General features: G+C 45.2%; 2 protein-coding genes and 1 long non-coding RNA gene across 5 annotated transcripts in view; 2 read left to right on the top strand and 1 right to left on the bottom strand.

Annotated features, from left to right (window-relative positions):
- The window catches only part of LOC309525178 (killer cell lectin-like receptor subfamily F member 1), a 32,871-nt gene that overhangs the window by 11,725 nt on the left and 7,375 nt on the right, over window positions 1-13,771 (bottom strand). The window contains exon 1 of one of the 3 annotated variants that reach the window (XM_082210657.1): window positions 13,172-13,461. The exons of the other annotated variants lie outside the window; for them this stretch is intronic. Coding sequence (XP_082066783.1) covers window positions 13,172-13,256 — 85 coding nt within the window. The 5' untranslated portion in view covers window positions 13,257-13,461. Of the gene's footprint in view, window positions 1-13,171; window positions 13,462-13,771 lie in introns of those variants that run through there. 3 annotated transcript variants of the gene reach the window in all.
- Window positions 4,417-9,350, top strand: LOC309527520 (uncharacterized protein; the record flags this gene model as incomplete). Its single annotated transcript, XM_082214346.1, has 3 exons — window positions 4,417-5,016; window positions 8,248-8,559; window positions 9,019-9,350. The coding sequence occupies exons 1-3, from the start codon at window positions 4,581-4,583 to the stop codon at window positions 9,348-9,350; spliced, it is 1,080 nt and encodes a 359-aa protein (XP_082070472.1). The 5' UTR covers window positions 4,417-4,580.
- LOC309525475 lies at window positions 10,497-12,061 on the top strand. The gene is made up of 2 exons (XR_014216325.1): window positions 10,497-11,020; window positions 11,151-12,061. It is a non-coding gene; the product is annotated as an uncharacterized lncRNA (long non-coding RNA).

The following is a 13,771-nucleotide window of genomic DNA, read 5'->3' as shown; positions in this document are numbered from 1 at the left end:
AGATAGTAAAAGCACAACGTCAGGCAATACCAATGAGACGGAAACATGGAAGGTGCCTAAAGAAGCCAGGGTGGCTATCTAAAGAACTTTTAACTGAATTAAGATTAAAAAAGGATGTGTACAAAAAATGGAAAAGGGGGGAAACCACCAAAGAGGAATTCAAACAAATAGCCAGCACGTGTAGACACAAAGTCAGAAAAGCTAAAGCACAGAATGAACTCAGGCTTGCTAGAGAGGTTAAAAGCAACAAAAAAGGCTTTTATGGGTATGTTCGTAGCAAAAGGAAGAACAAAGAAACAGTGGGGTCACTCAGAGGAGAAGATGGTGAAATGCAAACAGGGGACACAGAAAGGGCTGAACTCCTCAATGCCTTCTTTGCCTCAGTCTTCTCCGATAAAGAAAACAATGCCCGACCTGAAGAATTTGGAGCAAATGATTCAGCAAAGGAAACACAGCCCAGAATAACTAAGGAGATAGTACAAGAATACTTGGCTATTCTAGATGTATTCAAGTCTCCAGGGCCAGATGAACTGCATCCAAGAGTATTAAAAGAACTGGCAGATGTGATCTCAGAACCACTGGCAGTCATCTTTGAGAATTCCTGGAGAACAGGCGAAGTCCCGGCAGACTGGAGGAGGGCAAATGTTGTCCCTATTTTCAAAAAGGGGAAAAGAGAGGACCCAAATAATTACCGCCCAGTCAGTCTGACATCAATACCAGGGAAGATTCTGGAGCAGATCATTAAGCAAACAGTCTGTGAGCACCTAGAAAGGAATGCTGTGATCACCAATAGTCAGCATGGATTTCTGAAAAATAGGTCATGTCAGACTAACCTGATCTCGTTTTTTGACAGAATTACAAGCCTGGTAGATGAAGGGAACGCAGTGGATGTAGCCTACCTTGATTTCAGCAAGGCATTTGACAAGGTGCCCCATGATATTCTTGTAAAGAAGCTGGTAAAATGCGGTCTTGACTATGCTACCACTCAGTGGATTTGTAACTGGCTGACTGACCGAACCCAAAGGGTGCTCATCAATGGTTCCTCTTCATCCTGGAGAAGAGTGACTAGTGGGGTGCCACAGGGTTCTGTCTTGGGCCCGGTCTTATTCAACATCTTTATCAACGACTTGGATGATGGACTCAAGGGCACCCTGATCAAATTTGCAGATGACACCAAACTGGGAGGGGTGGCTAACACCCCAGAGGACAGGATCACACTTCAAAACGACCTTGACAGATTAGAGAACTGGGCAAAAACAAACAAGATGAATTTTAACAGGGAGAAATGTAAAATATTGCACTTGGGCAAAAAAAATGAGAGGCACAAATACAAGATGGGTGACACCTGGCTTGAGAGCAGTACATGTGAAAAGGATCTAGGAGTCTTGGTTGACCACAAACTTGACATGAGCCAACAGTGTGACGCGGCAGCTAAAAAAGCCAGTGCAATTCTGGGCTGCATCAATAGGAGTATAGCATCTAGATCAAGGGAAGTAATAGTGCCACTGTATTCTGCTCTGGTCAGACCACACCTGGAGTACTGTGTCCAGTTCTGGGCATCACAATTCAAGAAGGACACTGACAAACTGGAACGTGTCCAGAGGAGGGCAACCAAAATGGTCAAAGGCCTGGAAACGATGCCTTATGAGGAACGGCTAAGGGAGCTGGGCAGGTTTAGCCTGGAGAAGAGGAGGTTAAGGGGTGATATGATAGCCATGTTCAAATATATAAAAGGATGTCACATAGCGGAGGGAGAAAGGTTGTTTTCTGCTGCTCCGGAGAAGCGGACACGGAGCAATGGATCCAAACTACAAGAAAGAAGATTCCACCTAAACATTAGGAAGAACTTCCTGACAGTAAGAGCTGTTCGACAGTGGAATTTGCTGCCAAGGAGTGTGGTGGAGTCTCCTACTTTGGAGGTCTTTAAGCAGAGGCTTGACAACCATATGTCAGGAGTGCTCTGATGGTGTTTCCTGCTTGGCAGGGGGTTGGACTCGATGGCCCTTGTGGTCTCTTCCAACTCTATGATTCTATGATATGATTCTAAGTAGGACTTCTTAGCGGCCTTCACTGCCATCTCGTAGGTTTTCATAAAAACCCTATAAGATGTTCTTGAGGCTCCGTCACGGGCACCCCGCCATACTCGCTCTAGCCGTCTGAGGTCCCGCTTCATTTTCCGAAGCTCCTCGGTAAACCAGGGAGCCCGGTTTCTCCGGGGTCGCAGAGGGCGCCTAGGTGCGATCTCATCGATGGCTGCTAGGAGCTGGATATTCCAGCCCTCAACAAGCTCAGTCAATGAGGCGCCAGGGGGAGCAAGGTCTCGCAAGGCCTGATGGAATCTATCAGGGTCCATCAGCCTCTGCGGGCGAGCCCAAATCGGCTCGCCACCTAAGCAGGGTGGGGGTGGAAAGTCAATCCTGGCTTTCAGAGCGTAGTGATCAGACCATGGCACCTTCATCGAAGGAGACATGATCACATCTATACCGGCGCCAAAGATCAAATCCAGCGTGTGGCCTGCTTGATGTGTGGGGCCCGAAACAAACTGGGAGAGCCCTAGTGTCGCCATGGAAGACACCAGGTCCAGTGCCTGTGAGGAGGGAATGGCATCAGCATGGATGTTGAAGTCCCCCAGTACCAATAGGTTGGGGAACTCCAAGGCCCAGCCGGCCACCGCGTCCAACAGGCCTGACAGGGTGGCTGCTGGTGCGCTAGGTGGCCGGTACACCAGCCAGACAGCCAAGCTCACCTCGGAGCCCCACACTAGGCCAACACATTCAATGCCGGGGATCAATGGCAATGGTAGAGCCCTGAAAGAACAGTCTTCTCGGATTAATAATGCCACCCCTCCCCCCCGGCCCACAGTCCACGACTGGTGGAGGACGGAGAAACCCGGGGGCGCCATCTCTCGTAAGGTAACAGTTTCCCCTTCACACACCCAGGTCTCCGTCACACAAGCCAGGTCAATCCCCTGCGAGGTGAAGAAATCTCGCAGAGTGGCGGTTTTGTTGCCTATAGACCTGACATTGCACAACACCAGTGACGGAGGTGAGTAATCCTTGCTCACCCTACCCTCGTCCCTCGGGATGGGGCACAGATTGGAAGGGGTACAAGCATATCTGTATCTCGATCCCCTTCGCCTATGACATCTGCCCCCACCGCCATACCTCCCTCGCCCCACTACGGTAGCAATCCCAAGCCTCAAACCAACCTCCATTTACAAAATAGAAAACAAATCAAAACAAAACAATTGTACCAACAAAACAAATCCCCACCCCACTCAATATCCAACCCCAAACCAAAATAAAACGGAACAAAATAAAAATACATCAATAAAAACCACCGTTCACAGTGGTACAACAAAGTAAAAAGTAAAAACCCCTATAAAACATTTTAAAATATATAAAAACATTTTAAACATTTGCCGCGGCAACACCAGTGTCCTTAAGACAGTAGCGGTGGCGAGTGTGGGCCCCGCCCCCTAGGCCTGGAGGAGTGTGCCTACAGGAGGGAGCGGCCTTCCTCAACCCCCACGGTGAAGCCGCAGCAATGGTGTCCCGGTGCCTCATGAGGCCTCTTAAGCTGTGGCGGTGGTGAGTCAGTCTGGGCCCTGCCCCCTGGGCCTGGTGGAATCAGCCTGAGGAGGGAGCAGCCTTCCCAACTCACAGTGCAGCAGCAGCAGCAGCAGCAGCAGCAGCGGTGTCCCGGTGCCTCATGGGGCCTCTTAAGCTGTGGCGGTGGTGAGTCAGTCCGTTGGGAGCTGCTCAGAGTGGCTGGGGAAACCCAGCCAGATGGGCAGGGTATAAATAACGTTGTTGTTGTTGTTGTTGTTGTTGTTGTTGTTGTTAACTTGGCATGCATGGCCAACTCAGCAGGCAACCAGCACAATGTTGGCGCCAGAGCGTGCCAATACCCATATCTCTACCCCAACACCCCAACAAATCCAGAATGTTGTGAACAACACTGACAACATTGCTTATAAACATTTATACCCAACACAAGCGCCACAAAGGTGCTTAAGTCAGATGGTCCAAAACGCCTCAAGTAAACACCTATAGGACTACATATAGGCTACTTTCTGGAACCCACCTCCCACTCTTTAATCCAAATCTAATTCAATCCCCCCCTTTCTCCACTCATCACACTTTATGCCACCGCAGCAAAGTTAGCTGGGATGTGAACTTCATGTGGTAGCCATTGATGATCCATTCCCAGGGACTCCTTTATTAAATAATTTTATGAAAGATTTTCTTGGTTTAAGAAAGTACATGCATTCTATCTCTTTTCATTTTGCAGAGTCCTTTCTTTTTTACATCTGAAGTGAGACAATAGTGTTATATCCTGAATAAGGTTGTGGAAGAAGAAGTGGGGTGGAGAGGGAGGGTAATAGTTAGCGCATTTGTGGGGGGGGGGGTTATGTCAGCGTCACTTGGGTAGGTTCTATTCTATTCTAAAATATAATAAACGAGCAATTCGTTTATTGTATTTAAGATCAGTTGCTGTTTTCGATTGCGCAACTTCTTTAAGCGCAACTTGGGATGCTGTTCCCTAGGCTACCGTAGGTGCCGGGGGTTGTGGATGCCATGGAGCGTGCACCGAAATTTGTGGGTGCCCAGCTCCTTCATGGGGAGTTTTGCGGGTGCTTGGGGACCCATGTCCCCCAGGGAGCTGGCACATATGCCGCCAACAGAGCAGGCACCGCTTCTGCGCATAGCCCAGCGGGCTGCCCCGGCTTCCCCGGCGTCCACGGCTTCACGGGCTCCCGCTCCCGCCCCTTTCCCGGCAACTTCTGCCCTCCCTTTTCCTTTCCTCGGGCCTCGTCGGAAGTTACGGTAGTTCGTGGTATCAGTGGTGAAGAGTGTGTCGGAAGGAGCGGGCGATGGCGGCAGTGCTGGTGCGAGAAGGAGCCGCCCGCGGGCGAAGGCAACGGGGGCGCACGGCGAGGAGGAGTCTTCTCCCGAGCCCTGCTGCTGCTGCTGCTGCTGGACTCCTGCCCGTCGAGGCTGGCGGACGTTTCGGGTTCGTAGGCACTGGCGACGGCCGAGTGAGATGTGAGGGGCCCCAGGGTCAGGTGGGGAACTGGACGGTTGGGACGGTGGCGTGGGCATGGGGGGGCTCTTTAAAGCCTTGCCCCCCTCGTAGTCAGCGTCCCTCCTGTGGGAGTTAGAGGGCGAGGATGACTCACCCGCGCCGCAAAACACCCCCCTTACCCCTCCACTGCTGAACTCCTGTCATCAAGGTACGCTGTTACTTTAAGCCATAGAACAAACTCCTAGAAGCCGAGGTCCCTTTGCCCCCGCCCCCAATAAAATATTTGAGGGGCCGGCACTCCCAAAGTTGATCGCCATTGCCATTCAAATGGTGTCTGTCCACCTGGATATGCGATCGATCCCCCCCCAAAAAAATTTATTCAAGTTTCCACCCCTGCTTTCAGAGATCTCAACATGCGGTGCCTTGTCTTGCTACCTGTGGTTTCTGGTCTCTCCTCAGCCCCCTCCCCCCAATCTATTCATATTCCATCCTTTCTCCCTAATCTCCAATATTGCATTTTCCTCTGGTTGAGGCGTTAAAACAGAAGGCCCTAATTCCCAACTGTGTTTCTTGCTGCAGTCCTACTGTCTACTCAGAAGTAAGGTCCTATTTGATTCAGCAGGGCTTACTCTCAGGTAAGTGCAGTTAGGGCTGCAGCTTTTGTGACCCAAGTTTTGGGTCCTTTTTAGGTTCCGGGGCCTTTTTAGGTTCACTGCTTTACACCCCCCCCCCCAATATTTGAAAATGTCAGTTTCATACTTAAACACAAATTGGCCAGGAACTTCATTGTCTGTGACTTTATTAATTTATTTAAAGAACAACAAACTGGTGGTCGCTTTAACTTTTTGATATGTGGTGATTTAAATCATGAGGATGACTTGGAAGAACTGCTCAGTCTTGAATGTGTCTCGCACTGGAATTGAGGACTTCATTAGATTTTCTTCTGCCCTTTCATTTTATTTTGTTCTAGGGGCTTGTTAGAGATAATGTGTAAGCGTGGTGCCAGCTCCCTTAAAAAAAGGTCAGCAAGGTTTACCTTGCCTGGGCCGGTTCACTCCAGTGGAGATCCCTTTCTGGGCCGGATTGTGCCTGCACATAAGTGCGCATGCCCACAATTTTTGGCATTTGTGTCTGTGCAGATGCGATTTCTGGCATATGCACATGCACAGACTCAATTTTCTGTGCCATGGAAGTGAGTCCCCCTGCACTGGTTTAGCACAGCGCGCGAGAACTTGCCGAGTGGGCGGCTCAGTTTGGGGGCACCTCGTGGGCCGGTTAAACGACCACTGCACTAGTACTACATAATATCCATTCTGCATCTGTAATAACTCAACCATTTGGTGTGGCAGCACTTCCTTAGACTTTGGAACTCCCTGCCTGTTGAGATGAAGCAGATGCCTTCACTGTACACTTTTCAGCACCAGCTAAAAACATTATTGATTAGACAAGCCTACCCAAATGCTTAGAAAGCTGAGGTAATTTTGATCTGCTTGAGTACTTTGACTTTTGTATGTTTTCAAGTATTGCTTGCTTTTACTGGTTTAATCTTTTGTAAACCGCTTTGCGGGATTGTTTGTTTTTAACAATCATTTTGTGTGTATGTGTGTGTGTGTGTGTGTGTGTGTACACACACACACACACACACAGGCAGGAACTTCCAACGTGTTGATGTTGCCACGATAAATTAAAAAATATATTAAAAAAGAAAACCTTCCTCAAAAAAAGCTGAGGCATTCTTTTTGGGAATGGTAACAACAGAAGTCCCTAAAAAGCAAAAGAATTTATTATTATATGCCACCACTGTGGCTAGAGTCTTATTGACACAAGGTGGAGAATGAGGACGGGGGGGGTGCAGTGGGGGCAGGTTGCCCTGGCTGTCACCACTTAGGGGGGTGACAAAATGCCTGGCGGCACTCACGGCGGGACCTCCAGTGCGTCCAGGAGAGATGCGATGGCTTGGGCGCCCGTAGGCTCCACGCTGCCCCAAACAGTCCGCCCGCTGCCTTGCCCTCAGCTGTAGGGTGGCTGAATGTGAGGAGGCAGGCAGACTCCTTGGAGGTCCCACGGAGCCTCCTGCCCCGGCTTGCTCCACCCCGTGGGGGTCTGGCCCTGCCCACACGGGCGGCTGGCCCTGCCCCTGGGTGCAGGGCATGTGTGCAGCCCCAGGTGCCCGATCGGCTTCCTCTGCCGCTGCGAGTATGGTGCCCACTAAGGAAAAGTGGCTGTTTAAAATGCTTGAATATGCTGAATTGGCAGGCATAACAAACAGGGTAAGAGAAAAGGATGATAAAGAAAATAAGGAGCACTGCAAAATGTTTATTGAAGATTTTAAGAACCAGTATAAACAAGTAAGGGACGTGGGTGGCGCTGTGGGTTAAACCATAGAGTCTAGGCCTTGCCGATCAGAAGGTCGGCGGTTCACATCCCTGCGATGGGGTGAGCTCCCATTGCTCGGTCCCTGCTCCTGCCAACCTAGCAGTTCGAAAGCATATCAAGTTCAAGTTGATAAATAGGTACCGCACCAATGGGCAGGTAAACAGCGTTTCTGTGTGCTGCTCTGGTTCACCAGAAGCAGCTTAGTCATGCTGGCCACATGACCTGGAAGCTGTATGCCGGCTCCCTCGGCCAATAAAGCGAGATGAGCGCCGCAACCCCAGAGTCGGCTACAATTGGACCTAATGGTCAGGGGTACCTTTACCTTTACTTTTATAAACAAGTAAATAACCAAGCAGTTCTTGAGTAAATCCTGCAGAATAGCAGCTAATAGAAATTAACAGAGGAAGAAATTTGAAGATTACAAATTTTGGAATATGCGATTCAGTAGAAAAGTAAAGAAACCAGGAAAAGTGTGGAACTAGATTTGCTAGTTCAGTGTTGCAAGTATATGCCTCAAAGTGTAAGGACTCTTAAGACAAGTTTGTAAAATGTTTTATTCAACCCAGTAGCAGGAGCGATGTGGCATTTGCCGGCACCTGGGGCTCAGAGGGTGAACCGAACCTGCCATGCCAATGAGAACAGTCTGCCCCCCAAAGATGATGGGATCCTGTAAGCTTCCAAACTGCCTTCAACAAGTGTAATATGACCTTTATCAAATGTGCAATTGCAAAGGTGCCATTTTTTGTATGGTGTAATGATATCCTGCCTCTCTTAAGATGTGAGATCTAATCTGTCTGGCTAGTGGTAGAATTCTATTAATGAGTTGCCCTCATTTTCTTCCAGGTTCCACACACTGCTCTTGTGCTAACGTCTCCATAGCAGAAGGTTCATCTGGGATGATCTTTGCTAATGTTTCCAGTTATCCCAACATTTTAATTTTAATTCATAAGAGCAGTTCATCTGATCCTGATGTTGACATTTTAGTCATAACTGGAGGAAAACTGAATCCCTACAGTAGCTCATTCAAGGAACACTTCTATCTACGGGGAAATGACCTCTTTATCAATAACACCAACAAACAACTTGCTGGAGAATACCAACTTAAAGATATTTTGAGAAAAAATTGTTTCCATCGAGTCTTCCTTAGCGTACCTGGTGAGGTTCTGAAGTTACTGTCAAATGGATTCACCACTGGGGGTGGGGGAAGAGGTCAGGGTGAGGACGGCTGCTTGCATGAATTTCTTTTTGGTTTGCATTTGTTCCTATCAGTTATCATTATTAATAATAGAATTTACTACCCACACTTCTCCATAAAATCTCAGGGTAGGTTTTTTAAAAATATAAAAATATTCTATTATAAGAATTTCATTTATTAAAAGACAAAGTGAGAAAGAAGGAAAGGGAGTTGAAAACAAAAACAAAGAAGTAACAAGATAGTAGGAATACACACACATGTATACTGATGTACGGTAAGGTAAGAGTACAGATCTCAGGGTAGTTTACAACAAAACAAAAATACATTTCTTGCATCGTATTATCATATCATGCTTCCCTACTATTTTGATAGCTACTCTTGCCCTATTTTAAATAAATGCATCTTTTTTTAATTTCTAGACCCTGGGCAGTGCCCTTCAGCTAATCTTTCCATACCAGAAGGTGCATCTGGGACGATCATTCCTAATAATATATTGAACCATTCCAAGAGTCTTGCTTTGTACAAGAAGAACCACTCCTCCTCTTCTTGGCAATACATCTTGAGCACAGACAAGGGGCACCTGAATCACAGTGTCAACACATATGAAGAGCAATTCTATAGATCTGAGAGTGGCCTTACTATCAAGAATGCTTATGAAGGACTCGCTGGAGAGTACCACCTTGTTCATCAGCATAATGGATCCTGTGTGCTTCAGTTCTTCCTTAATATACCTGGTAAGTTTCTGATGTGATTGACATCTAGATTCACAGCCACTGAGCTTTAGAGGTTTCCCAGATTCAAGGTGTTGCCTGAGGATGCTCCTAGAGTTTTTGTTTCTGGGCAAAGGTGCCCTTCATAGTGCAATAAAATCATGTATCTCTTAAGATGTGATCCGCTTTGTCCTATTCATAGTTTCCTATGAAAACCATTAATAAGTTGCCTTCTATCTGCACTTTCCATGATTTGTCCTTCTGAAAACTTCTGCATACTAGAAGGTTCCTCTAGGATGATCATTTCTAATATATCAATCCATTCCCTGCTACCAGCTCCCCATATCTGATATAATTCAGCCCCTAATTCATGGCATGGATATTTTTCTTAAAAAGCAAAAACAAAACTAAAACCTGCTATAAAGGTCAGCAGTTGAATCCATAGGCTTGCAAATAACTTGTGACCCACCAAGAAGAACCACAGATCACTAGTGATGTATTATGGACTGTATCCAAATACTTTTTACTCAGAGTAGACTCACTGAAATGAATGGACCTATGTTAATCACATCTGTTAATTTCAACGGGTCTGCTATGGTATGCTATGGTACACTAGTGCTACATAATATCCATTCTGCATCTGTAATAACTCAACCATTTGGTGTGGCAGCACTTACTTAGACTTTGGAACTCCCTGCCTGTTGAGATGAAGCAGATGCCTTCACTATACACTTTTCAGTGCCAGCTAAAAACATTCTTGATGAGACAAGCCTACCCAAATGCTTAGATAGTTGAGGTAATTTTGATCTGCTTGAGTATTTTGACTTATGTATGTTTTCAAGTATTGCTTGCTTTTACCGGTTTATCTTTTGTAAACCGCTTTGCGGGATTGTTTGTTTTTAACAATCAAGCGGTATATAAATAAATAGGCAGGAACTTCCAACGTGGTGAGGTTCTGAAGTTACTGTCAAATGGATTCACCACTGGGGGTGGGGGAAGAGGTCAGGGTGAGGACGGCTGCTTGCATGAATTTCTTTTTGGTTTGCATTTGTTCCTATCAGTTATCATTATTCATAATAGAATTTACTACCCACACTTCTCCATAAAATCTCAGGGAATGTTTTTAACAATCAAGCGGCAGCAACTTCCAACGTGTTTAAAACACGTTCCTTTAAAACATGGCAGTATTTAAAATATGAGATTTATGCTGAGAAATCTGTGTAAAGAAGGGCATCTTCAAAAGCCCGCAGAATGCCAATAGAGATGAATATACTTGTATTTCATCACGGAGTGCCCTCCATATCGCTAGAGCTATCGGTGAAAGGAGCCTACCTCCCACAAGCTAAGAATCAGGAAGCTGTGGCAAGACTAATTGGGCTTCATTTGTACTTTTAATACCCTTACCTGCCAACGAAAGGGAAGTTGTTCTTTTAGGAAATCTGGTCCAGAGCTGTTTAGGGCTTTATATATAAGTAAGAAGACCTTAAAAATCTGGCTTGATATTTAATGGGCATCCAGTGCAAATCCCTTCCTACAGGCATGAGATGTGCCTGGTAAGACAGACATGGTCCAAATGGAAGTTACTCTGCCCGTTCAATTATTTAGTTGACTACCAATATTGCTCATTAACCTGACAAAAAGAAATGGAGCGCCAGATGCTAAAATACAAGGCATTCTCTTTAATCAGGAAGTGGACCTGAGGTGGAAAGAAGTTCTGTAGCAAAACCTTTGGCCATTGCATTTGAAAACATGTCCTGGGTTGCAGTGAAACAAATGAGTTACCATCCTTTGTTGGGCAGGCCCAGTGGGGAACAGGTGTTAGCAGAGAAGAGGACAGGCAGGCGCTGTAGTTTTCACCATGAGTCGCCTCCGTGGCTCAGTAGGTGCATAGGAAAAGGATGTGGGTGGAGCAGGTGGTCAGGCAGCAGGCTCACACCTTTAAACTGTGCCTTGGCCAGGACATTGGGTGCAGCATCTACAGAAGTGTTTTTTCTTCGCTAGGCTGGGGGAAGGAGTGTGAAATGTTGCAGAAGAAGCAACAAGCAAAGACCCATCTATGTGCACACTTCATGCTACATGCATGCTTTGAATTTGAATAAAAGCATATTATAACTTCTTATTTTCCAAGTTGACTAGCATACCTAATTTTATTTGCATTGTCCTCAATTCTGCATCCTTATAAAAAAAATATTATTTATAATTTTCATTTATATACGTCACAATAGTTCAACAATAATTCTAACGTATTAAACCTCGGCTTGCTTCCCTCTTTTTCTGCGGTTCTTTACATTTATTTTCATCATTTCCTGCATACTCTGAATTATCTTCACTTATTCTTTTATGCTCATATATATCTCATATATGTTCATATATGTTTAAAACGACAACAACAACAACTGCAGGGATTTACAATAATCTTGCCCATGTCATAATGTCTGTTTACAATTTATTTGTAAATATTCACTGAACCATTTCCATTCCTTTCTAAAAATCTTTAAGATAACAGATTTGTAAAAAAAACAACCCAGAAGCTTTTCTTTTGGGAATTATAGGATTAGAACTACCTAAACAGTATAGAAATTTATTTATGTATGCAACTACAGCTGCCAGAATGTTATTTGCCCTCAAATGAAAAGAAGTTCAGAAGAGAGAAGACTGGCTACAGAAATTAATGGACTATACAGAAATGGCAAAACTCACCGTAATAATAAGAAATCAAGACAACAAACTTGTTATAAAAGAACAAATGACATCCTTGGTCCTGTTTCTGATTTTTTTGCTATTTGGGGGGGGGATACAAAATAACAAATACCACATGGACGGAAATTGTGCTGAGAATCATAGAGGTATTACTGGGTACATATATGCACTTGTTGATGATCAGAAATAACTCCAGGTTTCTTTACAAGGAATAAATTGAATATTGAAACATTTCTGCTCGCATCATGTTTAAAAACATGCAGCCTGATCTTGATTTCATTTTTATGTGAACTTCAAATGACAATTCCCTCTCCCTTTACTTATTCAGAGACCCTTCACACTTGTGTGGCACTGATCATTTAAAAAGTCAGCTTTAACTTTGTGGGTTGCTTCCAACCATTTATTTATTTTTAATGAAAATTCATCCGCATTTACTTCAGATTTCTCCCACATTTTTATATGCAGTTTTCATGTATACACATTTTTGCAAGCAATTTCCTCTGAATTTTTGTATATTATTTAAATGAGTGTCTGCACTTTTATAGACACCAGTATATGAATATTTGTGCCTATTTTGTGGCTGAAGAACTGCATTGCAAAATTCAAACACAAGTGCGAATTTTGAAAGACAGTTTTGTTTTGTTTCGAATAGTGCAATTTGGGTAGTTTCTCATGAAAATGCAAACAAAACTGAAATTCTTCCCCAGCCCTACGTGCCATGCACCCTTCTGTATTTCTGTCTCGTTATTCAAACAAAAATCCTGCTTATAAGGGTATAAACGAATTTTCTACAAATAGGATACCTTATTTTTCGCTCTATAAGACACACCAGACCACAAGACGCACCTAGTTTTTGGAAGAGGAAAACAAGGAAAAAAATATTCTGAATCTCAGAAGCCAGAACATCAAGAGGGATCACTGCGCAGTGAAAGCAGCAATCCCTCTTGCTGTTCTGGCTTCTGGGATAGCTGTGCAGCCTGCATTCGCTCCATAAGACGCACACACATTTCCCCTTCCTTTCTAGGAGGGAAAAAGTGAGCCTTATAGAGCAAAAAATACGGTAAATCTAAAGGAAAAGGAAAATCATATCCATCTGTCAAGCAATATATTACAGTGGAATCAGACAAAAACTGGAAGATACGAAGGGGTCTGAACGGAGTACCTTGTTTCTGAGCCCCAGCGGCAGTTCCTGATGCAGCCCTCCTAGACTGGAAGTTCAAAGCAGTATAACCATCTTCGCCCTCCATTGGCAAGCAAAGGCTGCAGAGAAGCCTCTCAGAGAGCAGGGCTGTCGAAGGAGCACTGGAGGTTTGCTGCTATAGCCTGAGTTGATGGCCAAAGATCTCTTTCCGGAGCAGCTCTTTTCTTCAACCACAATACCAGTCAACACGTTTGCAGCCTTATTAGGTGGTTAGGGCAGGTTCTTCTTTTTAAAAAAACATTTTTGTGAGTTGTTCAGTTTGTATTGTTCAGCTTTTAGAATGGAGTTTGACTTTTGGAAAGATGCCTAAAACAGGCCCCAGTTATGGATTATAGCTAAACCATATAGAGATGGGACTGAGGCTTCCAGTAATGAGGCTGGATAGCTCAGTTGGTTAGAGCGTGGTGTCTAGATCCTTGGGGTACCTTCCAGCTCTACAATTCTATGATTGGGGAGGAGTGAAGGTAAAAGGTAAAGGACCCCTGGACGGTTAAGTCCAGTCAAAGGCGACTATGGGGTTGTGGCGCTCATCTCGCTTCCAGGCCGAGGGAGATGGTGTTT

This window comes from Podarcis vaucheri (assembly GCF_965113315.1).
Source record: "Podarcis vaucheri genome assembly, chromosome: 2".
Lineage (NCBI taxonomy): Eukaryota > Metazoa > Chordata > Lepidosauria > Squamata > Lacertidae > Podarcis > Podarcis vaucheri.
Note: the sequence above shows the minus strand (reverse complement) of the source record. Positions and strands in the feature narration are given on the sequence as shown.